The sequence below is a fragment of the Rhinolophus sinicus genome, chromosome 17 (genome assembly GCF_057876585.1).
Source record: "Rhinolophus sinicus isolate RSI-liver-muscle chromosome 17, RSI-T2T, whole genome shotgun sequence".
NCBI classification, from domain to species: domain Eukaryota; kingdom Metazoa; phylum Chordata; class Mammalia; order Chiroptera; family Rhinolophidae; genus Rhinolophus; species Rhinolophus sinicus.
In genome coordinates, this window is record NC_142517.1 from 161,425,559 (window position 1) to 161,453,120 (window position 27,562).

General features: G+C 41.9%; 1 protein-coding gene and 1 pseudogene across 2 annotated transcripts in view; both read left to right on the plus strand.

Annotated features, from left to right (window-relative positions):
* RAPGEF4 (Rap guanine nucleotide exchange factor 4) overlaps nucleotides 1–27,562 on the plus strand; it is a 277,773-nt gene that overhangs the window by 38,683 nt on the left and 211,528 nt on the right. For both annotated transcript variants that reach the window (XM_019727445.3, XM_019727446.3), the window contains exons 2-3: nucleotides 12,421–12,563; nucleotides 15,156–15,244. In XM_019727445.3, coding sequence (XP_019583004.3) covers nucleotides 12,421–12,563; nucleotides 15,156–15,244 — 232 coding nt within the window. The remainder of the gene's footprint in view (nucleotides 1–12,420; nucleotides 12,564–15,155; nucleotides 15,245–27,562) is intronic.
* LOC109445227 (DNA sliding clamp PCNA pseudogene) lies at nucleotides 4,842–5,616 on the plus strand (annotated as a pseudogene).

A 27,562-nucleotide genomic window follows, 5' to 3' on the forward strand; every position in this document is an offset into this window, starting at 1 on the left:
TATATATATATATATATATATATATATATATATATATATATATATATATATATGGAGAGAGAGAGAAAGAGAGAGAGAAAGTCACAGGATGTGGAGTACAGCATAAAGAATAGAGTCAGTGGAATTGTAACAGCTATATATGATGTCAGAAGGGTAGTACATTGGGGGAGGGGGTTATCACTTTGTGAGGGGTATAAATGTCTAACTATTACATTGTTTTGTACACCTGAAAATAATAAAAAATATTCTAATTTGTGGTAGATACTATCAAATTGCCCTCCTTCGGTTTATACCGTGTTTCCTCGAAAGTAAGACTGGGTCTTATATTAATTTTTGCTCCAAAAGATGCATTAGGGCTTATGTTCGGGGGATGTCATCCTGAAAAATCATGCTAGGGCTTATTTTCTGGTTAGGTCTTATTTTGGGGGAAACATGGTACCAATATTTACTTCTACATGCTATGTAGTTCTACACTTTAAAAACATGTAACTTCTTCCAATTCATAGCATCTATTGAAATTGACACTATTCATTCACAGGGTGAATTCCTCTAATGACCAAAGACATCTTAGGGAAGAAATGAGACTCTTCACCCAGTTATGTGTTGAAACCCATCAGTGTTTTAGTACTATTTCAGTATTGTATATTGCAACATATTTTTAAAGTGTTTTGCAATCTTCACTTCTTCCAAAAAGCCCATTGAGCTGGTCAGTGTTCTTAGAAAAATGCCATCGAATTGGGCCTGGCTCCTTGTAAATGTTTAGTAAATATTTGTTGAGTGAATGAATCAATGAATGAAAATGTGTATTTGATTCCTAAGGAGGCTTTTACTAGGGACACTTTCTAGATCACACAGCAACTTAATGTTAGTGACAGGAATAAGTGTCACCATTCCTGACTTCTAATAGGCACTCTTTGTTTAAACTGTAATAAGAATATCAGCATGATATCTGCCCTCTTGATACATGTTTAAGTGCCCAATACAGTATTGCTGACTAGAGGCATGAGGTAGTACAGCAGATCTCTAGAGTATATTCATCTTGTGTAGTTGAAACTTTATGTCCATTGAACAGTAACTCCCCATTTCCACCTCTCCCCAGCCCCTGGCAACCACTATTCTACTCTGTTTTTATGAGTTTGACTAATCATGTAGTATTTGTCCTCTAGTGACTGGCTTATTCCACTTAGTATAATGTCCTCCAGGTTCATCCATGTTGTCACATATGGCAGGATTTCCCTCTTTTTTAAGACTGAGAAGTATTTCATTGTATGTATATACCACATTTTCTTTACCTGTTGATGGATATTTATGTTGTTTCCACATCTTGGCTATTGTGAACAATCTAACCAGCGCTCTTTTCAATGCTATACTTACATACTACTATCAAACCAAGTCCCTGACAGCGTGTTTATGCACTTATTCTGTGGTTTCCTCAAGTTGTCCCCAGCAGGGGCTCCAACAGCAGAGACTGAGGTAGAGGACAGAGGGGATGAGGGGAGAGGGACAGGGGAAAACCTGGACATGCAGCAAGATGCAAGAGGTCTTCCATGAATAGCTGGGTTTAAAATAAACAAGTAAAGAAACAAGTGATTTATGAACCACTTCCTTCTCTCTTTTTAAAACTAGATTTGATTTTTCAGAGTAGTTTTAGGTTCACAGAAAAATTGAGTGGAAAGTCAGGGAATCCCCTTATGTCCCCTGCCCTCACACATGCACAGCCTTCCCCACCAGGGTGGTACCTTTGTCACAACTGATGAACCGACACTGACACGTCATCATCACCCTAAGTCCATCGTTTACATTAAGGCTCACTCTTGGTGTTCTACATTCCTTGGGTTTGGACAAATACATAATGACATGTGTCTGCCATTACAGTGTCATTCTCACTTCTCTTTGAAAGCCAGAGATTTTCAACCAGCGGATCCAGAGAAGGGAAGGCGTTTACAAAACTCCCTGCTAAAATGTACTTCTGTCTGCTGCTGCTCATGGGTGTGTATCCTGTGCCTCAGGTGGGTTGGGATGATTAAAAGACTGAGAATCCCTGTTCTAGGTAATGTCCTCGCCACCTCTCCCCTTCATCCTCAGTATTCTTCCTTTTTTCCACTTTCTGTCTCCTTCAAGGGCCTCTTTTTTGTTGCCCAGGAATAGGGAATGCTAAGAATGAAAATTATCAGAAGACTCTAACTCAAGAGGTTTTTATTCTCTAATCCTCACAACCTAAAGGCCCTTAGGGGGTTCCAAAAATTTAGCTATAGCAGTGGCAGTTTTTTTTTTTAAACAGAGTCATCTCAAATCTGAGTATAGCCCTAAGAACTGTGGAATGATTTTTGAGATCCTCTGCTTATTATGGTGAAAATTGCATAGAGAAAAAAACACACCTGATGTTCAAACTAACCTTGAAAGCATTTTAAAGTTATCTGAGTCATCCCAGAAGCCATTCTAAAATTGTAAGGAGCCAGAAGAAATTAGTTTTAACTTAGTGCTGGTAGAACAAGTGCATCACCTAGGGAAAACCATGACAGAGTTCTATTTTATGTGCTGGTTGCGCTCCGGTACGCATCCCATTTTGGCTGGGGCCTGGGGGAGGGTTGTGGTGAGACTTATGTCCATCCGGCCTGATGACCCTGCACTGAGTTTAGACACTTGTGATCAGTCAGAGAAGATTTTTGAAAACGCTCTGTTAAAATTGGGCAAGGTTGTACTTTGATTTTGTATTTTCATTTTAATTGTACTGAGACAAATGGCAACCCACTGAGCCGGATCAAAAAGGTTTTCCTCTCTCTGTCTATTCACAAACAAATGCAGGGTCAAGCATTATTTAGCTATTAGCAGGGCTGTTCTGGCCCTCTGCCTGAAGGTCAGTGTTTTCAACTGTCCAAATAGCCCTGGGTTCCAGAGCTGGTATCTCTCTGCCATGGGACAAATGACAGAGTGGTTGTGTGCGAAAGGGAGGTGGAGGTATTCTGATCCCTTCTGTTGTTCTGTTTAGGGCCAAAATGGAGGTCCACAGTGACCTGCAGTCACGACTCTCTGATCTCATTTGGGACCCTGAGGGGCAGTTTTCTCCTTCACTCTTTTGTAGAGACAACAGCAAGCAGGCATGATTTCTAAATAGGGAGGCATTAGGCCAGGAATTTGCAGACTTCACGGGTTGTGCTCCCTGATGGCAGGGGTGCAGGCGTGCGTGGAAAGGGTCACCAAGGTCTTGGTGTGTCTTGTGACAGTCAGTCTTAGCTGTGAGGATAAAAAGCTGCAGTTACGCTGGGGGTCTCAGGATCCAGCAGGGGGATTCTTTTGAATCTCTCTGAACACAAGCAGAATCAAGAACTGAGAGAGAATTTTGGCAGTTGATTGAGTTGTGGGATGTGTGTGTGCATGTGTGTATATGTACGAGTATGTGTGTATTTATGTGTGTGTGCATTTCTGTATGTGTGTGTGTATATGTGTGTCTGTGTATCTTTGTGTGTGTGTGTGTGAGTCTGTGTGGTGGTGGGGGTTTAGCAGGTAGGAAACTCAGGGAAAAGAGTCAGCAGAACAGGGGCCATAGTGATACACATTTTTAGGACTAAATGACCAAACAATGGTGTTATTAGTCATAAAAAGAGAAATGAGAAAGGACTGATTTTAGGGAGAATTACAATAATGCCTTTACGAAGTCTTTGTAGAACTTTCATCTGTAAGTGATGTCTGCTCTGAATTCTTACTCCCCTTAATTGTGCTTCTTACCACATTTCAGCTTGATAATTGCTGAATGTGTACAAATATCCTTAATTCAATTTTAACTTCCTGTGTGCTGGAACCATCCTCTTTGTATCACTCAAGGGCTTTATTTTCCTCATGAAGACACTCAGTAAATATTTGCAGATTAAATAAATACATTTTCAACACCTTCTTTCTGAATTTGGTTGACATTATTGAGAAAATTTGTAATTAGTCAAGAGTAAACATTTCAGTATTCTAAGTGGTTAATAATCGTATAATTACAATGGTAACATGATAAGTGGTAAGCATCTTGAGTTACAAAGACTTTTGATAGCTCCATGTCATCATTGGCGTTATAAATACACATGATTTTAGCGTACTAATACATAACCTCTGTGTCAAATGTTTTTGCGTGTAAAATGGGGTTCATGAAACCTGCTTCATTTAACAGGGCTGTGATGATCAAAATTTTCAAAGCCCTTGAAAAGTTACTAGTGTTACAAAAAGGCCAAGACTGTCAAGTATATAGTGTTTGAGATCTTACTGTTGTTATAATAGAGAAAAACATACATGCACACCTATCTATAAAACCTTCAAAAGGCACATGAGGACTCTGTTTTTAAGCACTTTATTCATTGCTTTCATTCCGTACGTCTTTTAAAAGGTCTTTGTGGCTAATGGTGATGGTGATGGAGATGGTGGTTCTAGTAATAATTTCTCTAGCCTTTTATAAACTATAGAGCTCCCATGTGTTATTTTGGATCTAACAGTTCATGAGGGGAGGGGACTAGCCTTTTTAACACTAAGATATGGGTAAAACAAAATGAACAAACTGCAAAGTCATTTTAATGCAGATGTTTTAGTTAACATTATACCTAATGTTCTGAAATATATTACTGATCTTCAAAAGACATCTGGAAATTTAAAAAATCACACCTGAAATTATTATAATATTGTCTGTCAACTATAATTGAAAATATATTAAAAATAACAAAAAAAACCAAGTGAAGTGAACTTCCTCGGTCTCCGGCTCTTACTGCTGTGTTCGCCCGCTTGCTCTCATCATCCTGTGAAGACTAAGCCAGCTACACCTTCCTCCTTCCCTTAGCTTGTAGCCACATTGTTGCGACACCGCCACCATGTTGGAGGTGCTCGTGGTCTAGGGCTCCATCCTGAAGAAGGTGCTGGAGGCACTTAAGGACCTCATCAGCGAGGCCTGCTGGAACATCAGCTCCAGCCGGTGAACTTGCAGAGTATGGACATGTCCCATGTCTCCTTAGTGAAGCTCACCCTGCACTCCAAGGGCTTTGACACGTGTCGCTGCAACTGGCCCTGGGTGTGAGCTTCACTAGCATGTCCCAAATATTCAAGTGTGCAGCATCGAAGACATCATTACACGAAGGGCTGAAATAATGCGGACACCTTGGCACTGGTGTTTGAAGCTCCAAATCAAATAAGGTTTCAGACTATGAAATGAAGTTCATGGATTTAGATGTTGAACAACTTGGGATTCCAGAATAAGAGTGTAGCTGTGTAGCAAAGATGCCTTCTGGTGAATTTGCACGTATATGCTGAGATCTCAGTCATATTGGAGAAGCTGTTGTAATTTCCTGTGCAAAGGATGGAGTGAAATTTTCTGCAAGTGGGGAACTTGGAAATGGAAATATTAAGTTGTCACAAGCAAGTAATGTCTATATAGAAGAAGAAGCTGTTGCCATAGAGATGAAAGAGCCATTTCAGCTAACTTTTGCACTGAGATACCTGAACTTCTTTACAAAAGCCACTCCACTCTTTCTTACAGTAACACTCAGTATGTCTGCAGATGTACCCCTTGTTGTAGAGTATAAAATTGCTGATATGGGACATTTAAAATACTATCTGGCTCCCACCATCAAGGATGAAGAAGGATCTTAGGTGGTCTTAAAATCTAAGAAAATAAAACTAAGCTCTTTGAGAACTGCTTCAGAGATTCCAGCATGTCCTTAAGTCTCCTGTCACCAAATTTGTACCTCTGAGTACATAGGTAGATAATGTTTTCTGTAAATAACCTATTATTTTTTTCTCCATTATTTTTTTAAAATAAATTTTGTTGGGGAATATTGGGGAACACTGTGTTTCTCCAGGGCCCATCAGCTCCAAGTCATTGTCCTTCAGTCCAGTTGTGCAGGGCGCAGCTCAGCTCCAAGTCCAGTCGCCGTTTTCAATCTTTAGTTGCAGGGCGTGCAGCTCACTATTCTATGTGGGAATTGAACCAGCAACCTTGTTGTTGAGAGCTCGTGCTCTACCCAGCTGCCCCTCCGGAAACTCAGTGGCAGCTCATTGTCTTCACTCTAAGTGTGAAGGGTGCAGCTCACTCACTGGCCCAGGTGGGAATCGAACCGGCAACCCTGTTGTTCAGAGCTCACGCTCTAACCAACTGAGCCATCTGTCCGCCCTGTCCATTCTTTACAGTTTGTTAAAAGGATAAAGTCCTAAGTCAAATCTGGTCTTGTTAACCTAGAACTACTTCTGACTTATATAGAAATACTCCTTAGGATTTTCGTATAACAAAGAGTTTTGACTATTAATGCAGTTTTAAGAATTGTTTTCAATTTAAATAAAAGTTATTTGAATTTAAAAAGATACAAGTGAAGTAGTTGAGCAAATTAAGCATTACATACATTCCCATGCGAAGACAGTGCCATTAAGTCTGTTGCTGCCCACTTCTTGGCTGACTTTATGGTCATGAAAAGGCAGCTGGGCAGAGAGCAGTCCTGCCTTCCCCTTTCCCTTCCCCTCCTCACCTACTTCCTGCACCCCCACAGCTCTGACTTAGGGTGTTGGAGTCCATTGTCCCATGAGGTCCCCCAGAGCTTCTGTAGGAGTTAGCACTAAACAATAACAGAGCACAAAATAATAACACATAAGCATTTGTGGGAAAACATGTACAATAACCATAAAATCAGCAGAAATCTCTCCCCTTAGGTGACCTGTTGTTGGGTATATGATATCAATATTTGTAAGCCCTTTCCTTGGGGAGGGCCACACACTCATTGGTCAGCTGAGTGAAATAGCTGAACCATGAAAAGAAAAAAACTGCTCTTGAATCAAGTCCTTGACTTAGCATCTTTATCCACTTATTCTGTGGTTTCCTCAATTTGTTCGCAGCAGGGGCTCCAACAGCAGATAGTGAGGTAGAGGGCAGAGGGGATGAGGGGAGAGGGACAGGGGAAAACCTGGACATGCAGCAAGATGCAAGAGGTCTTCCATGAATAGCTGGGTTTAAAATAAACAAGTAAAAGACCCCAAGATTTATAGTCATATAAAGCAGGAAAACACACTGATTCAGTGGTTCATAAAAAAATAAGACCCAAATAGTATATACTGACTGAATGAACAGATGAATGACAGTATCTCCAAGAAGACGAAATTTACATGCATGAAATGTGAAATAATAAAAATAATGAGATTAGATGCAAAAATAAAATGTTACCGATTGGATTTCAGAGAAGAGAGAGAAGGTTGTAAGGAAAAGCTCCATGAGGGAAGTGACCCCTAAGCTGGTCACAAGGAAATGAATTCATGTGAGAAAATAACTTCATGTCTGTGTTAGTTTTCTAGTGCCGTGTAACAAATTACCCCAAACTCAGTGGCCCAGAACAGCATACCTTCTCTCGCCTTTCCATGGGGCAGGAGCCTGAGCATGGCTAATCTGAATTCTCTGCTCAGGGTTTTAAAGGCTGAGATCAAGGTGCTGATTAGGCTGTGTTTCTTTCTGGAGCTCGGGGACCTCCTCCAAGCGCACAAGACTTTTGGTAGAATTCAGTTCCTTGAAGTTGTAGGTCTGAGGTCCCTGTTTTCTTACTAGCTGCCAGCCAGGTGCCTCACATGTTCCTTGCTACATGGCCCTCTTACAACATGGCAGCTTCCTTCTTCAAGGCCAGCAAAAGAATCTCCCACTTCTACCCTCTTTTAAAGGATGCACTTGATTAGGTTAGGCCCACCTGGAGGGTCCCCCTTTTGATTAATTTAAAGTCAACTGATTAGGGATCTTAGTTACATCTGCAAAATTTCTTTACCTTTGCCGTGTTCCAACATAATCATGGGAGTGATGGCGTTCCTTTGCCATGTTCTACTAACTACAAGCAAATTACAGCTCCGGTCCACACTCAGGGGGATTGTTATACAGGGAGTAGGTCACCTTAGACACCTGTCTACCACCGTGCCTTCTTTTATGAATGATTCTTTTTTGTGGTTGTTTTAAAAGTGAAGTTTTTGAAAAAGTGATTTAAAAAATGGGCGCTGGGTGTCAGATGCTTGGCTAGGGAAAATAACTCTGACTTGGAACTTTGACTTACTTTAACTTAGGAGACCAGCTCTGTGTAGTTATTAAGGGAGTGGAAAGGAGTCAGTTATAATTAGAGAAACTCACCTCATCATTTTGATAAGCTGCAGCAGCTTCCTAGCCAGCCTCTTGGCAGCCAGTCTTGACTCTCTCCCATCTGCCTCTACTTGCAGTCAAGGTGATCTTTCCAAACTGTGCATCCAATCACGTCACTACCCTGCTTAAAATACTTCTGCTGACTATGAGATGATACCCAAGGAAAGGACTGCCATGCTGTTCAGCTTCATGTCTTAACACACCTTCGTGTGCCCTCGTTGACAGTCAGCTGAGCCAGTGCCAGTTAAGAGGAGGGGATGGATTTGAGAGACACTGAGCAGGTAGAATTACCTGGATATGATGAGGGAGGACGAGCCTGCTTCCTGCACGGAAAGAGAGAGTACAGGTGCAGGGGCAGATGTGGGAGAGCAGGTGAGTTTAGTTTGAGGTCACAGTAGCACATCACACCCAGGGACTTGTTGTGTGCTTGGCCCTCTACTGTGTACTTGGGAGTCTATAAGGGAAGTGCTGGGTATGACCTCTACATAGATGAGAATCTATGTAGCATGGAAATTATAGATTCATGAGAAGTGGGGCAACAGAGTGATTGTCACCAGTAGTAGATTGCAGTGGTGGGATGGTCAAGATGTCAGGTAATAGCTGAGTGGAATTTTCCCCACTCAGTGAAGTAACCAATGACAGATAAACTGTTTCATTGTTTTTGTGGCTTAAATGTTTAAACAATGGGAGACATTATTAGGACCTAATTTGGGGCGCCCAAAGAAAATATCAGGAAGAGGGGTTCCAAATGTGTCCTGGTTATCTCAAATTAACTTTGTCTTTCCAAGTATCTGTACTTGGCCTCATACAGTCTGGTTACGAATCTTGGAAGTTCTTTTGTGCTTGTTTCAGACGGTATGGAAGTAGGAAAGTTTTTCTGCTACAGCTTTCTGTTTCTCCTGGAATCCAGTTTCTTCTGGACTATGGTTTCTTCTGGAGAGTGTTGGGCCCTGCATGTTTTTAAGCTGCCCTGGTCTTCCTTCCTAATAGGGGAGAAGCTCTAGGTAGAATAAACAAATGGGATGCTGCTTTCCTTCTTGATGGGAGATAGATTCTAATCTCTCTTCCTGTGTAGCTAAGTAGTATCCACTGTATCAATGTCCAGTCAATTTCCTGCTCATGTGGTCCTTGTCATTCCTCCTGTGGTCACCTAAATGTTGCCCTTGCTTTTGGTCGGCAGGTGAGTGCCAGGGTGGCTATGGCAGCGACTCATGGAGTTCACGTCGCTGCTTGCTGAGGCTGGTGTGATCCCCCGCTGGTGCCAACACTGCTTTCCACAGAGTGTGCCCTGCTGGCTTGGCTTCTCACCGAGAGGCACCTATGCCAGCTTTCCCACTGGGCACACAAAGACTCATTGAAAGTTGTCTACACCCCTTTATTAACTGCTCAAGATCCAGCCCCTCTTTCAAAGCCCCGTAACTTCTGGTAGGGAGTTTATAAAGCCCTTCCAAAGGGCCAAAAGGTAGAGTGGGCACTGATACTGATGAGCTGTACCTTCCTTGGTGAAGCCTGCACACCTCTCAGCTCTTTTGGTCATCTCGTAAACTGGGCACCAATGCAGCAGGATTTCCCTACCCCCTCTCCAGGAAGTAGAGTCCAAGCCCTTTCAGTAGAGATTAGTTGAGAGACTACCCGAGGTTGTGGGCATATTCTCTGAGTCTAGTTTTCTGAAAGTGTGATGGGGGCAGGCGAAGAGCCTCCCACCAAAACTCAGGAAAGCACGTGTCTTAGGTCTTCCCCTAAGTGGCAAGTCATTTGTGCACATCCTCCAAAAATGTTCATCTCCGTGGTGGGACCTGTCTTCCTCTGACAACGTCCCAAGTGCCTTGGAACTGTGGCACATCTGGTCCTGACCTCAGTATTAGTCTACGTGATGATGTGGTACTTCCTACCCCCAAATCCCAGTAGCTTCACACAATGGAGGTTTATTTGTCACTTACACAAAGTCTCCATCTTGTGGCTATGGCATCGGAAACACATGCCTGCTGTATTAGTTTCACAGGGTTGCCCAAACAAGATACCACAAACTCTGTGGTTTAAAATAACAGAAATTTATTCTCTCATGGTTCTAGAGGCCGGAAGTCTGAAGTCAGCAGGGCCATGTTCTCCTGAAGGCTCTGGGGCAAGAGCCTTATTTACCTCTTTCTAGCTTATGGTGGTTGTCAGCAATCCTTGGCATTCCTGGGCTTGTAGATGCATCACTCCAATCTCTGCCTCCACCTTCACACGGTCATCTTCCCAGTGTCTCTGGATCCAAATTTCCCTCTTCTTATAAGGACACACCATTCGTTGGAGTAATCTCTATGACTTCATCTTAACTTGATTACATCAGCAAAGACTATTTCCACATATGGTCACACTCACAGGTACCAGGTGTTAATACTTCAATATATATTTTGGGAAGGACACACTGCAACCCGTAACATCCTTCAAAGTTGTGGGGAGGAAGGCAGAGATGGAGGAGACACAGCCTGGCTCCTAACAGTCTCACCTCAGAAGTGATACATGCTAGTTTTGTTCACAGACTACTGGCCGGAGCATGGCTTCAACATAACTGCACGGGAGGCTGGGAAATTCAGGGGAGCACAGGGCCTCAGTGAGAACTACTTACCTCAGTCACATCCTTGCGCCGCTCATTTCTTCTGACCCCAGAATGCTCTAGAGCACACACAGGGTAGTTTCTATTTAATGTGAAATATCTATCAAGGAACATCATATGATCCGGCAAAGCACATTGAAAGCATAGACTTGGAAAACTGCTAAAAGAAAGAACAATTTTTCTATTATCTATAAAACTATCCAATTTTTATTTGATTATTTGGTTCCTCTTAATCCAGAGAATACGAATGGTGGTTAACAAATTGGATCCAGTCCATAGATATTTTGTGCGGGCCACGGAATGTTTAAGAAACGTGATCTGGATATCTATCTTTCCTTGAACAATGATAAGATCTAACATCTGGGCCAGTTTCCACAGAAAACCAGTAACTGAATAAAAGCTACTCCCTGTAGATGCTCCCACCTCTGCAGTTTGCTGTGGTTCCCACCATTCCCTATACTGTTCTCAACACAGGCTGAGTAGCACTTCTCTGTGTCTTCATGCTTTCACCATTGTTTTCTTATAGCAGAGATTCCCCCCCCTTATATTTGGTTCTTTTTACTTATATACCTAGCTGATTGGTCCCTGCAGGCATTTGTGTGCGACCTCCATTTTAAGTAAAATCTGTGTTTTCTTATATGTTATCATATCCTGGTGCTTTTAAAAGATTAAACACTACCCAAAAGTATCACTTTGAAGTCCTGGTTCTGAAGTTGATTCTTGCTATAGCACCTGCAAAGGGAAAACTCACTCCCTTTGTGTTTCCTTTACTCTCACACTACTACCATAGTCCAGACACTTCTGACAGCAGAGGAGCGACTCTCAGACACCAGCTAAGTGTCCTGCAATTCAACCCAACTCAATTCAATTCTGACTCTATCAATCTGAAGATAGTATCAGGTCCCATAGGTTAAGGGTTCAGTCCCACAAGCAGGCCCCCTAACCCCCCTTCAGATGCCAACCACAAGTCCAGGTTGTCACCTGTGCTATAAATGGCCTATGGGCTATAAAATCAGAAAGGTTTCTACCATTTCCTCCTTAGGTTTGACTAATTTGCTAGAGTGGCTCACAGAACTCAGGAAAACAGTTTACTTAGTAGATTGTCAGTTTTTAAATAAAAGGATATAATTCAGGAAAAGCCAGATGGAAGAGAGGCACAGGGCAAAGTATGGGAAAGGGCACGGAGCTTCCAACCCTCTAATCATTTGGTGGTTTCCCTGGCAACCAGTCACCATCCTTAGATTACTAGGGGCTTTCCAAAAAAATCACCTCATTAACATAAACTCAGTTGTAGTTGAAAGGGGCTTGTTAAGAATAATGAGACATCATTTCACCTTCATGGTTCTGAAGCATTTCAGTGACTGAGGACAAAACACCAAATATAACAAAAGATGTCCTTATGGTTCTTACATAGGAATTTACAAGTTGTAGGAGCTGTGTGCCAGAAAAAGTAGACAAAGACCAAATACATATTTCTTATTACAAATCACAATATCACACCATCTGTAATAGTCATGATTTAAGGTGAATAGCAGACAAAAGCTTGGAAACTCCTGTGATGGGGATAGGTAGATAAACGTTTACAACAAAAACTTGCAATGGGATAGTTGCACAAACTTGAATGTAACCAGAATAATGCATGTTGACTCAAGGAAATCCTTATTGATACAGCTTTTTGTGCCTTTTTTCCCCTTTACAGACCATTGGAACGATCCAGTGAAGATGTGGATATAATCTTCACACGACTGAAAGAAGTTAAAGCTTTTGAGAAATTTCACCCAAATCTCCTTCATCAGATCTGTTTATGTGGTTATTATGAGAATCTGGAAAAAGGAATAACACGTAAGAAATGCAACTCCAGTGGTATACTGCCATGTATGGTTTGTGCTTATTTGTGGTTGTCCTGTGGAATAGATAGCACGTGGGGTATTTATGTGCCAAATATTTGAGCTTCAACTGAAGGTATTAGGTTGACACATCCCTATGCTTTGTTTCTTCAGTTCTGTGTAGGCATTTCCTTAACATCTTTGTTCACAGCACGTAAAATGGTCCCTCCACGGCAGCCTACTTTCCAGGTGGAGCTGGAAGGATGTACTGAATCATATACTCAGCTGTATCCTTAGAAATTCAAATAATTATTTTCTCTGACCCAAGAAATATGTTAGCCAGTAGGATATTAAAGATAAAGGTCTCTTAACTAATGCAAATAGTAATGTTTTGAATTAATTTCAGTGGTATCATCTATTCCGGGTAGGACTAAGGGGAAGGGAGAATAAAATGAAAGGGTCATAGCTGCATTTAAAACAAGTACTTGCTCATTAAAAAATAATGCTTTTCTACCAGTTGGGATGCTTTGTGCTGAAGTCACAGAAAAATTCCTTCCAACTGGCTTGAATAATCAATTATTCATACTAGAGGAAAAATCAATTACTCATATACCAGAAGTCTCGAGGTAGGATGGCTTCAGGGTTGGTTAATTAAGTGGTCAGTGACATTATTTAGGTCCCAGGTCCACCTGTCTTTTCTGTTTTTCTTTTTTTGATATGCATTCTCAGGTGTTGGCTTTTTTCCTCAGACTTGTCCCAAATAATTCTTAGACAGCTATAGCAGTTGGAGACATTACATGCCATTACAAACACGTCCTGCCAAGGACTATTTCTTCTTGTGTCTGTTTTTCAGAAGTCCCCCAGCAGACTTCCTATCTTGTTTTATTGGCCAGAATTGTATCACATGTCCATGTGTAAACCAATCACTGGCAAAGAAAATGGGATCACTGTGATTGAATTAAACCAATCATGACTACCACAGTGATGCCAGGAAAGAAATTCATATGCTCAGAGCACTTGGCCCTTGAAGGAGCATGGAAATTTGTATATAATCCTTGTATGTATAATGTTCAGTTAGATAAGAAGGAGGGAGGGCATGATTCTGGATGGGAAACCAACAGGGTCTATCACACATTATAGAAAATTTAGAAGACAAACAAAATCAAAATGACCTGCAATCCCCAAACCCAGAGATTACTGTTAACACTGTGTGTGTATCCTTCAAGATGTTTTCTGACGTGTACACACTCACAGTCACACATCTATTTAAAAAATTATCCATACACTACTGTTTTCAAGCTAATACTTTCATTATTGCTATTGCAAACTTCATTCTCTTGGGAATGAGACTCCATTTTCTGTTTCTTAAAGCCATTTTCAGAATGGATCTATCATATGTAATATGAAATTGACTGGCAAATGGTAACGTCTTTCGGGGCCAGAAAGTTCGCAAAAGGCAAAGCTCTGACTCTAACCTAAGTCACTTCCAAAGGCTGGGAACAGCAGTGACTGGAGAGGCCAACTACAAACTCATCAATCCCCCATCCTAAGCTTATCATTGCACTTGGCAGGGCGCCATTGTCATTCTTCGCTTTTCCACTGCACGTCTTAGTCGGGGAGTTTAGAGCAGCTTGTAGTCATTAATTGTGGCTCCCAGAGGCTTGCTCTGATGCAGTGAGCAGTAGCCTGGCCGGAATTCAGCTGTCCCACTGGGTTGTCATGTAATTTCTCATTGAATCCCTACAACTCTGACTCTAACTGAAAAGAATGTTAAAATGTCAGATCCTTCCATCTAGTTATTTAGCTAGGATATTGAAAAGGATTGTTGGGTTTGCATGAGATTTTTGAACCAGTGTTTCAGAATGACTTTCCCAAGTACTGCTCTTAATGTGATAAGGGAACTGAGGTCCTATCTAACTGTATTTCTCTCTGAGATTACAAAAGTAAAGCAAAACGATGTTCAGAAACTTCTGATGAGAGCCATTTCCAAAGAGCAGTTAACTCCTAAAACCTAAAAGCAGGGAATTTATAAACCAAACAAGAAAATGGGCATGATAGTACGAGAGTTCAAACTTTTAAAGCAGATTTTGTTTTTCTTAATCCTTCATTGGTTAGCTTAAAAGGAGATGCTCTAGCCTAGAAAACACATTGCTTTTAATGTAGATAGACATAGGAAATTGGGGTAGTGGTCTGGTTTTATTGAGTCAAACCTTGTTAATATGTACCCCATCTAGAGTAATAACATTCCAGGAATCACAACACAATGAAGTGTGCGAGTATTTAAGATAAATTACATAGAACATCACTCAGTTTTTCTCAAATTTAAAGGTTCCTATAGTATTTTGGGTTACCGTCCTTTATTACTGCTCTGTAAATTTGAAAGAGTTCTGTTTCATAGAGTTCCAGTTCGTACAATGTTGAATAAATAGGATGTAGCTTTGTTGATAGATGAGGAAAAGAAAAATGGTTTTTGTGGGAACAGGTAAAGGCAGAGTGGTGAGCTTAGCTCGGTCCAAGTCATGCTTATAATACCAGTGAGAAACTTATCTGAGCATGCGGTAAAACCAGCTTATGTTTGGCTTTGTTTACATTCCTGTTTCTTTTTCAGTATTTCGTCAAGGTGATATTGGAACAAACTGGTATGCTGTCCTGGCAGGGTCTTTGGATGTTAAAGTATCTGAGACCAGCAGTCACCAAGTAAGATACCTTATTCTTTTTTTAAGTACGATTTATTATTTTCCTTTTTAAAAATACACCTTATGTCTTTTATGCCATAAAAATTACATTTTTTCAAACCCACTTCCTCTTTCCCATCGTAAGGAGTTCAAGTGTTTGATGAATTCCTTTATGAAGTTACTCAAGAAATATAGGTATTGAATGTTTCCTGTGATTTGAGTATGGTGCCAGCTGTTGGAACACGAAATGCAAGAGCACATTGCCTGCCTTCCAGGAGCTTGCTATCTATTGGGAAATGCAAACAATTCATTTGCACTATAATTAATGGCTGTTCATAAGGTGAAACATGAGCAAAGGGGGATGGAGAAGGAAGTCTCCCAAGGTTTCCCCTGAAATCCATCCTCCATCTGGTTTCCTGACTTTTCTGTGTCCTAGAAGTGATCCCCTATAGCCTGATGAAAAGGCAAAGAAACAGTTACAGGGACAAATAACGTACAGCCAAGTACCATGTGTAAGACAGTGCTTCTGAGCCTTTTTCATAGGTAGCACCCTTCAAATGTGAGAAACGTCCAGGATGTACAAAATTTGAGATTTAAGTTTTGTAGGAGCTTATGTGAATACTGGAGTTGTGGGCAGTTACTGTCTAAAAACGTAGAACTGTCCCAAACGATTGTTGGTAAGGTGGACATTTGGAGTTTGGAATATAATTGTGTGTGTTATACCCATTGTTATAGATGGTTAGAGTCTCAGGCTAGTGAGAAGTCCTACTTAACCCATAGTATACTTTTTGTATGTATCAACACATCGAAAGTTCCATTAGAAACTGCCTGGAACCTCCTAGTCTTGATGATCCTGTCCCATCTCTCACAGAGCCAGATTTCTCTTGGATTTCAGAGAGGGCCAAGGAGGGAGGTGGGTTTTGATTCTTGTAAGCTGCCTTAGTTTCCCAATGGGACTGAGAACAGCTAACATTTCTCAGATATCTGCCATGTGCTAGGTAGTGTTCTAAGCACTTAACAGGTGTTTCCTTACTCCTTTCCTCCTCACAATAACCCTATGAGGTAGGTCATATTACTGTTTTCATCTTATAGAGGAGGAAATGAAGGCTCCAAGTAGTTAAATAATCTGCCACAAGTAATGTTTCTCAAATTAGGGGAGCTAAGATTAACACCCTAGCAGTGAGGCACCTGATCATATGCTCTTAGCCACTGCTCTGTACTATTTGACTCAAAAGAAACATGATGAAGCTTGCAACGTCCCTCTCTCTCTGCCGTCTGTCATCCTTTCAGATTACCCCCGTCTCTCATCTCTGCACACCTTCTACCTGTAGACTGCTGTCCTGGTGGGTACTCTCGGGGCCCTTTTGCTCAGGGCTGCTCCTCTTGCTTACCTCAATTGGGTCTCGCTGGCATGGGTGTGCAGAGGGGACAGGGCCTAGAAAAGAATGATTCTCCTCATTCTCCAGGTGGTCCTGAATGAATAATGATGGAGGAAGGGGAGAAGCTGAAAAGAGAAAGATGAGGAAAGACAAGAAGGGAAGGAAGATGAGAATTAAGGAAGAGAAAGGAAAGGGAAGAGAGCTGAGGAAAGAATAATAATAAAAAAAGGCAGAGCAGACATAGCTAAGGAATGATAAATCACAGCAGCAGTGATGTGCTGACACGTCAGATGTTTAAAGCTAGTGTGAGATTTGGATGGTATTAAAATAGTATTTGACTTCGGGCTGTTGGAATATTGCCCTGGACTAATTATCTCTCCCCATGGGGTCCTAGCACAGAATAGCTGAGTAACACTTTGTTACTAGCCATGGGTTTTTAAAAATTTTAATAAACTTTTAACTGTATGTTTTAGCTGTGGTTTTGACCTCAAACCTAACGCAGAGAAGTTTCCTAAGCTGGGCTTGGTCTTCTCTTGAGTTGTTAGGAATTATTAGCTTTATAGCAAAGATGGCTTCCTGCCTCCTCTGTGTACTTCACCCCACCATGTGCAACCAGGGCTTTCTGGATTGATGAGTATAGTCACTAGGATATAAGGCTGAGAAAGCACATTGCCCTCTGTATCCTCCAACGCTTCAGGTAGTAGTCTGAGCTGCACAGAGGGCCCAGCCGTCCAGCGTGCTGTGACGGACTGGCCATGGTTCCAGCCATATGGGACGAAGACAGTGAGGAAGAGCAAGATGGCTGAGCCACCTTCCGTGGCCAATTGCTAGAAAGGGAATCAATAGCAAAAAAGCCATTTCTACTGCACTGGCTTTCTAATGGGCTCTAGGTCTCTGCTCACTAGTGATGTGGGCAAATCGGGGTTAGCCAGTCAGAGTAGTGCCCTATATAAGTCAGGGGTCACCAGAGAAACAGAACCAATAGGAAAAGATAGGTGGATAGAGATTTACTTGAAGGAATTGGTTTATGTGACTGTGGGGGCTGGCAGATTCAAAATTGGTAGGCAAGCTGGCAGGCAGATGTGAAAGTTGATGCCTCAGTCTTGAGTCCCAAAACTGGAAAGTCAGGCAGAATTTCTGTGTTGCAATCTGGAAGCAGAATTACTTCTTCTTTGGGAAACCTCCAGGGAAATCTGTTTGCTCTTCAGACCTTCAACTGATTGGATGAGGCCCACGCACGTTATGCAGAGTTATCTGTGTTATGTAAAGCCTGCTGATTATAAATGGTCGTCACATCCAAAAAAATACTTTTATAGCAAAATATAGACTAATGTTTGACTAAGGAACTGGTCACCATAGTCTAGCCAAGTTGACATATAAAATTAACCACCATATACTCCAGTGGGGAGCAAAATGGGGTTGAGTGATGGGCCATGGGAGGAGAAGGAAGGAAAGACTTGGAATTCCTACCCCAAGAGACCAGCAACAGCATTGCTAAGTGCCTTCACTGTGTCACACTGTGCTAAGGGTTCCACGTACATTAACTGACTTCATTTTTAGGCATTCATGTCCTATTTTACAACTGAGCTTGAAAACAAAGCACAGTGACATTAAGTACAACTTTCCTTAGGGCCAGACAAACGTACGTGGCGAAACTAACATTTGGATTCAGGTCTGACATACTGCAAAATTCATATTCTTCCTGCTACTCACATAGGAAAAAAGGTTCATAAGGGGCAGTAAAAGAAAAAGAAGAAAGTTAAAAGAGACTAAGAGAGAATTAGGGAAAGAGCAAAGAGGTAACAATACAAACAGAGTTAAATCATTAAAAGTGGGTAGTGAAGAGTTTCTTGTTAGCCTACCCCTCCATCTTTGTTCCTCAAGTCTTTCCCTGCCCTGTGTGCCTGTTTTCTCATCCGAGAGTCAGAGGAGATGGTGGTGATAAATTTCCAAACTTACCAGTTGCAGGCCCTCAGTGGAGTGGTAGCTGAGCCAGAGTGGTGAGGTACGTGAGAGCAGAGATAGCGCCCACTACAGGCAGCTAATGTGCAAAGCACTTTCCTGACTCATTATTTCACTGGTCCTCATTACACTGCCCTCCCCCATTTAGTGCTGTTATTAGTCTCATTTTACAGGTGAGATGCCATATAACTTGCCCAAGGTCACACAGCCATTAGGTATCAGAGACAGTTCTTTGTGATCCTACAGCTCAAGTTCTTGACCACTGTGCTTGTACAGTGGCCATCCAGGAGGAATAATGAATATGGGGAGAAGCAGTGTTTCCCTTGTAGCTCCTGCAACCACCCTGCTGCATTTCTATTTCCAGCTCAGAGTGCCACACCTCTTCACCTCTAAACTCACCACACAGGTGCTTGCTCCACTTGAGGCATGCAGGTGGGAAAGGCCCACTTCTCACACGCTACTGGGCTGCCCCTGAAATGCGGGCCCTCTTTCTGCCACCACCCCTTTAGATCGGGAGGTACACAGTTAAATGAGCATGACCCCATCCTTTCAAAAGGCTTCTAAGTTAGAGTGTGGGATAGATAAGTGTGGGTGATCAGGGAGGGAGATTGAGGTATAGTATATACCAGGTGGAGGTGAAATAGTTAGACTAGGTGTGGACGGGATGTGTGGGGGGTTGAGAGAAAGGGAGGATTCTGACTTAAATGAAGAGGTGGGTGGGTGGTGATGCCACTAATTGAAATGCATAATGAAGAAAACCCTTCACAGGTTCTGGTATACTATTTTTATATCATACATTTGTTAGGTATTATTGATTTCATGGAATTTTTTTCTGAAAAAAATCACCCTATTTCTTTTATATGGTGATAGGAAAATATAACTGTATATGACTTTCAAGAATACATAGGGCATAGATATTTTATTTGGCGCATAAACTCATAGGCCCTTCTTGCCTGTTTCAATACAATGCTACTTTTTCTCCCTTCCCTTCATTCCCTTATAGTTTTTTTTTTTGGTCACTAGGCTAAGAAAACACAGCTTCTTGCCCTCTGTATGATTGGGTTGGCTTTTGAATTCTTTGGACCCCAGGTTGAGGGGCATGCTTATTTCTCATTGATGAGATCCTACGAGCATAGCAGGAGTAACCCTCTCATCCTTTACAGAGCATTTCACTTGGCCTTCTTTCATTTGACTCACCCTAGTAGGTGGACCTAACTGTGTTGTATCTTGCTCAAGTCACAGGTCAGCGAGTGGTCTGCTCAAGATGGCATAGTGGTGACCCGTAGAGCTAGAAATCACCATGATTTCCTTACCCAATCCAGTGCCCTGCCATCCTTAGCGGTAACCAGCATGTGCAGCCATTTCCCTGGGGTGCCCGTAAGGGGTCTAGAAAGGGAGCTCCTGTAAGGGGTCTACGAAGCGTGCTTGCTCCCAACTGGTGTGTGGACCCTCCTTTGCCCCCTTGGATCACTGATGCTGTTGACTCCACATTTGGGAGAAGTATTAAATATAAACTCTGGTGAGTGGTAACATAAACTGCAGGCCCTTTCCTGGGCAGGGAGGATAGAGAAGAAAGCTGTTGGGCTGTGGGGAGCGAGAGGGCTCACCTCCAGTTTTGCTTGGGGTCAGCCCACCCGCTCAGTTTAGAAACACAAGTCTGCCAGCTGGGGAGGCATGACCTGGCAGGCTGACTGCCTCACCCTGTGGGTCTGTCTCTGGCTCAGGACACATCAGACAGTCGTACAAAATCCTGCTGAGTGCTATTTAGAACCTGCTTCTCTCCCTTTCATAGGCCAACACTCTGTTCTGCTTCCCTGCCTTCCCTGCGGCCTAGTTCCCCAAATCCCAGGCTTTCAGCGTGGACTAGAGTGGGGAAATCAAAGCCTCTGGAGGAAGAGGTGGATAATGGGCCCTGCCTCTCGGAGAGCCTGCCCAAGAAGCTGGTGCTAGGTTGCTTTCATTTATTTAGTTACAGCCTTGAACCATGTGTGTGCTAAGAATTCTGGGAAGTTATAAAGAGGCTATTCTGTTCCTGTGATTTTGACGAAATTTTAGAGACCGCTATCCTTACAAATATCTTCCTAGAAATTGTATTGATGCCACTACTCCATAAAACAAAACCGACTTCAGAAACGTTCTTATCCCATGTCCCTGTGTAATTAATTGACAGATGCACTTCTCCCAGCTTCCCAGACGTTTCTCCTGCCTCTTTGTCTTACTCCATGAAACTTAGCCCAGCAAGTGGACCTGCTCACAGACGACTTCCCCATCGCAGTGTCCCCAGCCTTACTCCCGTGCTCACGTAGACTGGCACTTGGCAGCACAGATCCTATCCAGGATTAATCCTTCCAGATCCCAATGACGCCGGTCCCCACACTCAGTCTCTTACCTAAGCCTAACCAGGACACGTACACCTTCCAGTGCCCGCAGCTGAAGTCTTGTGTTCAAGGACCTGTCTGTGTTGGGTGCCTGTTTAACTCAATGGGCTAAAAGTCAGAAATTTTACCTTCCCACTAGAATGAACAATACCATGGGTGTACTCTCTTCTCATTAATATTTGAATGGATTTAGGGTGAGAAGTGAAGCTTAGAACAAATAGTAAACAATAAACTTAAAAATATAAATTGGCTTATAATCCTCACTATATCAATAATACCCAACTCTGTGCGTATGTGTGTATGTTTCAGACAGAAAGAGAGAGAAAGGGTCCTGCTTTTCTCTGCAAATTTTATAGGTGAGGGGCCTTTTTGGCATGGTAAATATTTAAGTCATAGAAATATGTAAGATTTTAAATTAATCTTTGCACCAAAAAAATACAGTATTTCTCTAATCATAGCAAAGGAGAATTTCTGATTGCTGCTTAGTGAATAGAGGTTCGTGCTGCAAAATAGAGAATGGGATGGTGTATTAATTCATTAAAACTTCTACCGTGTTTCACTGAAAATAAGACCTAGCTGGACAATTAGCTCTAATGCGTCTCTTGGAGCAAAAATTAATATTAGACCCGATACTATGTTATATTAAAGTAAAATAAGACCAGGTCTTATATTAATTTTTGCTTCAAGAGACACTTTAGAGCTGACTGTCTGGCTAGGTCTTATTTTTGGGGAAACCACTATCCTTACAAATATCTTCAACAGATGTTTATTTAAAGTGTTAGTAAATATCTAATGCAATGCGTACTGGTTAAAAGCAGACCTCTTTTGAAATCCTCTCTGCCACTTAATTACTGTGTGACATTAGGCAAGTTAGGTTACCTATTAGTTGGGGATAATAGTTCCTACCTTAAATGAGTTAACATATGTAAAGCAATTAGTACAAAGCTTGGCACAGAGCAGGATTTCTGAAGCTTTTTTCTCACCATTTCCGGAAAGAAAAGTTGGTTGCCTAGAGTGGAATGCTGTTGGTTGCAGCTCCAGCAATGCTATCATTTTATCACAAGAGGGCAGTGCTAGCATAGAAAAAGCAGGAAATGTACTTCATGTTGGAAGCGGCAAGAAGTTTAACAATATTGTTCAGCCATTTCATGGGATCACGGAATCCAGGCTGCAGTTGGCCTTGGTCATCATTTTGTCCATCCTCTTGTCTGTCTCTGTGAAATTCTCTGGTAATTTTTAGCCCAATTTTGGAAAAGGATCTCTTTTTGGTTCTCCCCCAAAGTAAAATGTGCTTTTATTTACCCTCTCTTTGTCTCTATCTCAAAGATGTTTTTAAGCATTAAATGTTGTTTATAAAACGTAAAGGCTGAGCGTGTTTCTCCAGCATGTGGATCTCTCGTTCTCTGCCTTTGGCTGTCTGGTTCTTTCATTCACTTTCATTTCACCCCATTATTTTCAGACCGAGAACATCACCATCATCACAACACATTTTCTGAACACGTTTATTGAGCCCATAAAACGTGAAAGGTGCCAAGTCCACAGCGATTGTTTGTAATCTCTTAATACTTATCTGTGCTCAGGTCATGTCGTATGTTAGGAACTGATCTGGAGTTTATTTAGCATCTTGCATGAGGCATCACATACTGTATTTGGTTTCGTTGTCATGTAATTCTTTGGGTGGATGGAAGACTGAGCCATAGTGTAGAACAAACTGTTTCTCCCCTGAAATGGGGCTGGCCTCCCAGATTCAGTGATGAGAATGCTGATTCTCGCTCATTCTGACGGAAACTGCCTGCAGCCAGCTTGCCCGGTCTCCTTAAGCTGCATCTAGCACTCTGATTCCGGAGAAGTGCTCTAAAAGTAAAAAGTCTTGTCTATGTGTGTGTTAGGAAAAACACATTTGACTTAGAACTATTTTGCTTTTGTGCTTAACAATAAATCCTTTAGACAGCACAAACAGCTGAGTGTCTTGGCAAATTCAGCGATTAGGTTCCACTAAATTTCTAGGTATTTTTGGTTTGTTTTTTAATTGAGAAATATTGGGGAACAATGTGTTTCTCCAGGGTTGCTCAGCTCCAAGTCCAGTTGCCGTTTTCAATCTTAGTTTCAGGGGGCGCAGCCCACCATCCCATGCAGGAATCGAACTGGCAACCCTGTTGTTAAGAGCTCACACTCTAACCAACTGAGCTATCTGGCCACCTTAAATTTTTAGTTTTTAAAAGGACTTGGAGCATTGAATTAATTCCAGTACTAAATTCACGCTCATGGAACAAAGGCACTATCAAACTTAATGGCAAGTATTGCCTACAGTAAATATTTGCTTCGTAAGAATTTATGTTTTAGGGTCTATACACTTGAAGGACCAATTTGTTCCTTGATGTTAACCTAATGTGTATCCAAAACAATAAATATGCCGTGAGACAATTAACTATTCTTGATACATGTATATGCAAGTGAGGTAGGTATTCATAATTGCCTGGCAAAGAAACCATCAACAAAGTGAAAAGACAACCTGTGGAATGGGAAAAAAATATTTACAAACCGTATATCTGATAAGGGGTTAATATCCAAAATATAGAAAGAATGCATACAACTCAGTAATAAAAAAAACAAATAACCCAATTAAAAAATGGGCAAATGACCTGAATAGACATTTCTCCAAAGAAGATATATGAAAGGTCAGAAGGTACATGAAAAGAGGCTCAACATCACTAGTCATTAGGGGAATGCAAATTAAAACCACAATGAAATACCACCTCACACTTGATAGAATGCTCATCATCAAAAAAGATGAGATGACAAATGCTGGCATGCATGTGAAGAAAAGAGAACCCTTGTGCACTGTTGGTGGGATTGTAAATTGGTGCCACCACTATGGAAAACAGTATAAAGGATCCTCAAAAAATTAAAAATAGAACTGCCATGTGAATTCACTTCTGGGAATGTATCCAAAGGCAATGAAAACTAAATCAAAATGATGTCTGCACCCCCATGTTCATAGCAGCATTATTTACAATAGTCAAGACATAGAAACAACCTAAGTGTCCATCAATGGGTGAATGGATAAAGAAGATGTGGTATATATACCATGGAATACTACTCAGCCATAACAAACAGGGAACTCCTTCCATTTGGAACAACATGGATGGACATTGAAGGCATTATACTCAGTGAAATAAGTCAGACAGCGAAAGACAAATACTGTGTTTTCACTTATATGTGGAATCTTTAAAAATGCATAATAAAAAGATCTGATCCCCCTTGAAGTTACAGGACAGTTTTTTAAAAATCCTGATGCACTTACCAGAGAGAATTCTTATGTCTAATTTATTGAGTGTTAGTTATTTTAAATTTCATCAGACTATAGCTTGTGCAAGTTGGATTTCAGTGGCTGCTTATAGACATTATTTGCAAGGTACATGTTTATTGTCTTGGGTATCAGTGGCACATAACCATCGGCTTTCTTAACACCATTCCCATTTCCATACTATAGCGATGATTATAAGGAAACAAACAAATAAAATGCCGCATATGAGAATGCCTACTTTAAGAAAACCCGTATATCATAATACAAAGCACGTAAATGAAGGGGTGATTCGTAGCAGAAAGAAAGGATTCTTTGATTTCCAGCAGGATGTTTCAGAAGGGTCCCTTTGAATACAAGCTCCCCCAGAGAGCGGAAGTGTTTTGCAGATCATTCAAACCACTGACATCCAGACTGGGGGACAGAGAAGCTTGGAATCTGGAGTTCAGAAGCCATCATTAATTGGAGACTAACACGAAATGAATATAGAAATTCTCTGTTATTTAAATAATGAAAAATATAATTTGATTTTTAGAAACATACATGACCTATGGATGTAGGTAAATATACCTGAGTCAGAATAGTATTTTCCATTATTTATTGAGTACCTACTGTGTGCCAGGAACCACACAGAACTCTGTGTCTGTATTATTTATACCAAACCCTGCTAATAATCTTAGGAGAGAGATTGTGACCGTTTCGCCAGTGAGGATACTGAGGCTCCCGAGAGTGTTCTACCCAAAGCCACAGGGTTAGTAATTGGCAGAGAAGGGTTTTGAATCCAGGTCTGAAGGCCTGTGCGTCTCACTGTGCTGCCTCGGGGGGATTTTGCCCACTAGGCATGAAGTATGCTAACGCTGGTGCCTGCAGGTGTGTGACTTTGGCTGATGCTCCCTGCCTTCCATCAGGGCAGCTTTGTTGACATCTTTGTTCACTCATCCAATACTAACTTTTATGAACGGAGATAACCAGACCCTGCCTATCCCACCTAAACACATACCGTGGCAAAATTTGTCCATGACTTCAAGTTGGTGCCTCGCTGGGCAGAGGAGAACCTGGAAAATGGGGGCCGTCCAGAGGCATGTTCAGGCGGTGCTGGGAAGGACATGGAGAGGAAGCTGAATGTTGGAGACACACAGACCCTGGGTTTGTAGGGCGAAGGGCAGAGGCAGGTCTAGCAAGTGGTGACGTGATGGGGTGTGGCTTAGTAATGGGCAAGGAGTCAGAAAGCAGCCCCAGTGATGGAGTGGGCAGACAGGTGGGCTGACAAAGAGGCCTGGCAACAGCAGGAAGCCAGAGAGGACCTGGGGCCCAGGGAGGGCTGCCAGAGCAAGACCGTTGGCCACGTTGAGAAGAACTGGGATACCAGGCAGCTCATCAAAGCAGAAACACAGAAAGACAGAAACTTAGTGTCTCCAGCTGAGGTAGGAACTCTGTGATTAGAACTGGGGCGCAGGATCAGAGCAAGAAAAGCAGAAATACTGATATGATTCTTAGTGTCTGGCTTATGGTTGCTTAAATTTCTCTGAATGACTGAGAGGATTGGTGTCCCAGCCTGGAATGGATTTGATCTTCTAGGTGACGGTCAAGGGGGCCCCAATATTGCAGTACCAGGTGTTTTATATTTTTTCGGTGATTTGAACTTATTAGGTATTCAGTACATGTATAGATTGGCTGATTGAAAAAAGAACCTGTATAGATTAAATTAATACTTTAATTGATTTTCCTATTAAGCCTTGGCAAGAGGTGCTTAAACTTCATGACAATTTAAGAAGCATATGGGAGGTAATTAGATTGCCAAGTTTCTAGTCTCAGCTCTACCACTTGCTGGCCATGCTTTTGGGCAAATTACTGAGTATCTTTGAGCCTCATTTTTCTCAACCTATAAAATAGCGAGATATATATATATATATATATATATATACATACATATATATATATATATATCCAATGTTATTTTAATACTACCATCAATAAGAATACCCACAATTTATTAAGCATTTCTTTTGACTCAGGCACTATGTGAAGCCTTTAAATACATTATATTATTTGACTGTTGTGAGGAATAAATGAGGCGTCATAGCCAAGACACCTGGCCCAGGGCATGCCACGCAGTATGCCACTCCCACATGTGGAGATCTGCGTGCATACAGTAGGATATGTACTATGAAGGGGAAGTGGGGGAATTACGTGTGTTAGAGGGTGGGAGAAGGCGTGATCAAGTGGACTGAGATGAGAGAGAGCTGGATTAGATCGGAGGAAGAAAAACGTTGTATCAGTGACGTGCCATAGGCAATTCTTTTCTTGAGAGCCCATCACCCGTAGTTGTATAGTAGAATTGGCCACAGTGACCCAATATGCTTTATTAGCATAGTGCAGTCTTCCCCTGTGTCACCCAAGGGATATGGCACTTATGATGTATCTGATGCAAAGCAGTAAGCGACGAGCTGGTCTCCATCCCTGTTACAGAAGTCCCTTTGGGAATGCTGGTTTGGCTCAGTACCTCCCAGAGGTCTCGGTGGAAATTAGGACTCATCGCCATGGTTGAGTAACCCCCTCTCTGTTTCGGATTTTCCCAGAAGCCAGCCTGGAGTTAAGGATTTGGCTGCGAGTGATTTTTTTTGGAGATGACCCCAGGACGTGTTGTAAGGGAGTGGGGAAGTGAGACAAAGAATGAAGGAAAAGCCAACAAAAGTGTGTTGGTAAGAGAATTTCTACTGTGGGCAACTGCGCACACTCCTCCAGGAGAAACTGTGTAGGGTAAGAAAGCCAGGGTACTTAATCCTCCTACTCTCACGCCTCTGTGATGGAGGTTATACCTTACAGGCATTGACTGGCCAACACTCTGCCCTCAGGTGGAGCAGTGAAGAAGCACAGGGGTGCATGGCACAGTTGCTAAATGACTTGGGGGAGGAAAGGGGCTCGTAAGGGGGAGGGGGAAGCTGGCAGGACTCCAGCAGCCTCTGCTCAACTCACCTTCTTGTTTACTGAACACATTCAAGTCCTTAAATCTTCATTTCATATTTGGAAGTCCTTAAAATAAGTGGCCGTCTTCTCCCCAAACAGGGCATTCCTTCACTGTAGTTAGTCTTGTATATTCTCTGAGTGGGTACTGACTGCTTTCTTCAGTCTCTATGTCACTCTAAATATTTTCTTTCAGGTGGCCTTTCTGAACATTAATCTGCAAATGAGCACAGAATACAAGACTGAATAGTCTCTATTAAATAAGTATTGAGGCATAAGCAGATCTCTAGAGTATGTGTAAGCTTAAGAGAAATAGTAATATTACACTCAGAAATTGACCCTTTTCAGCCATA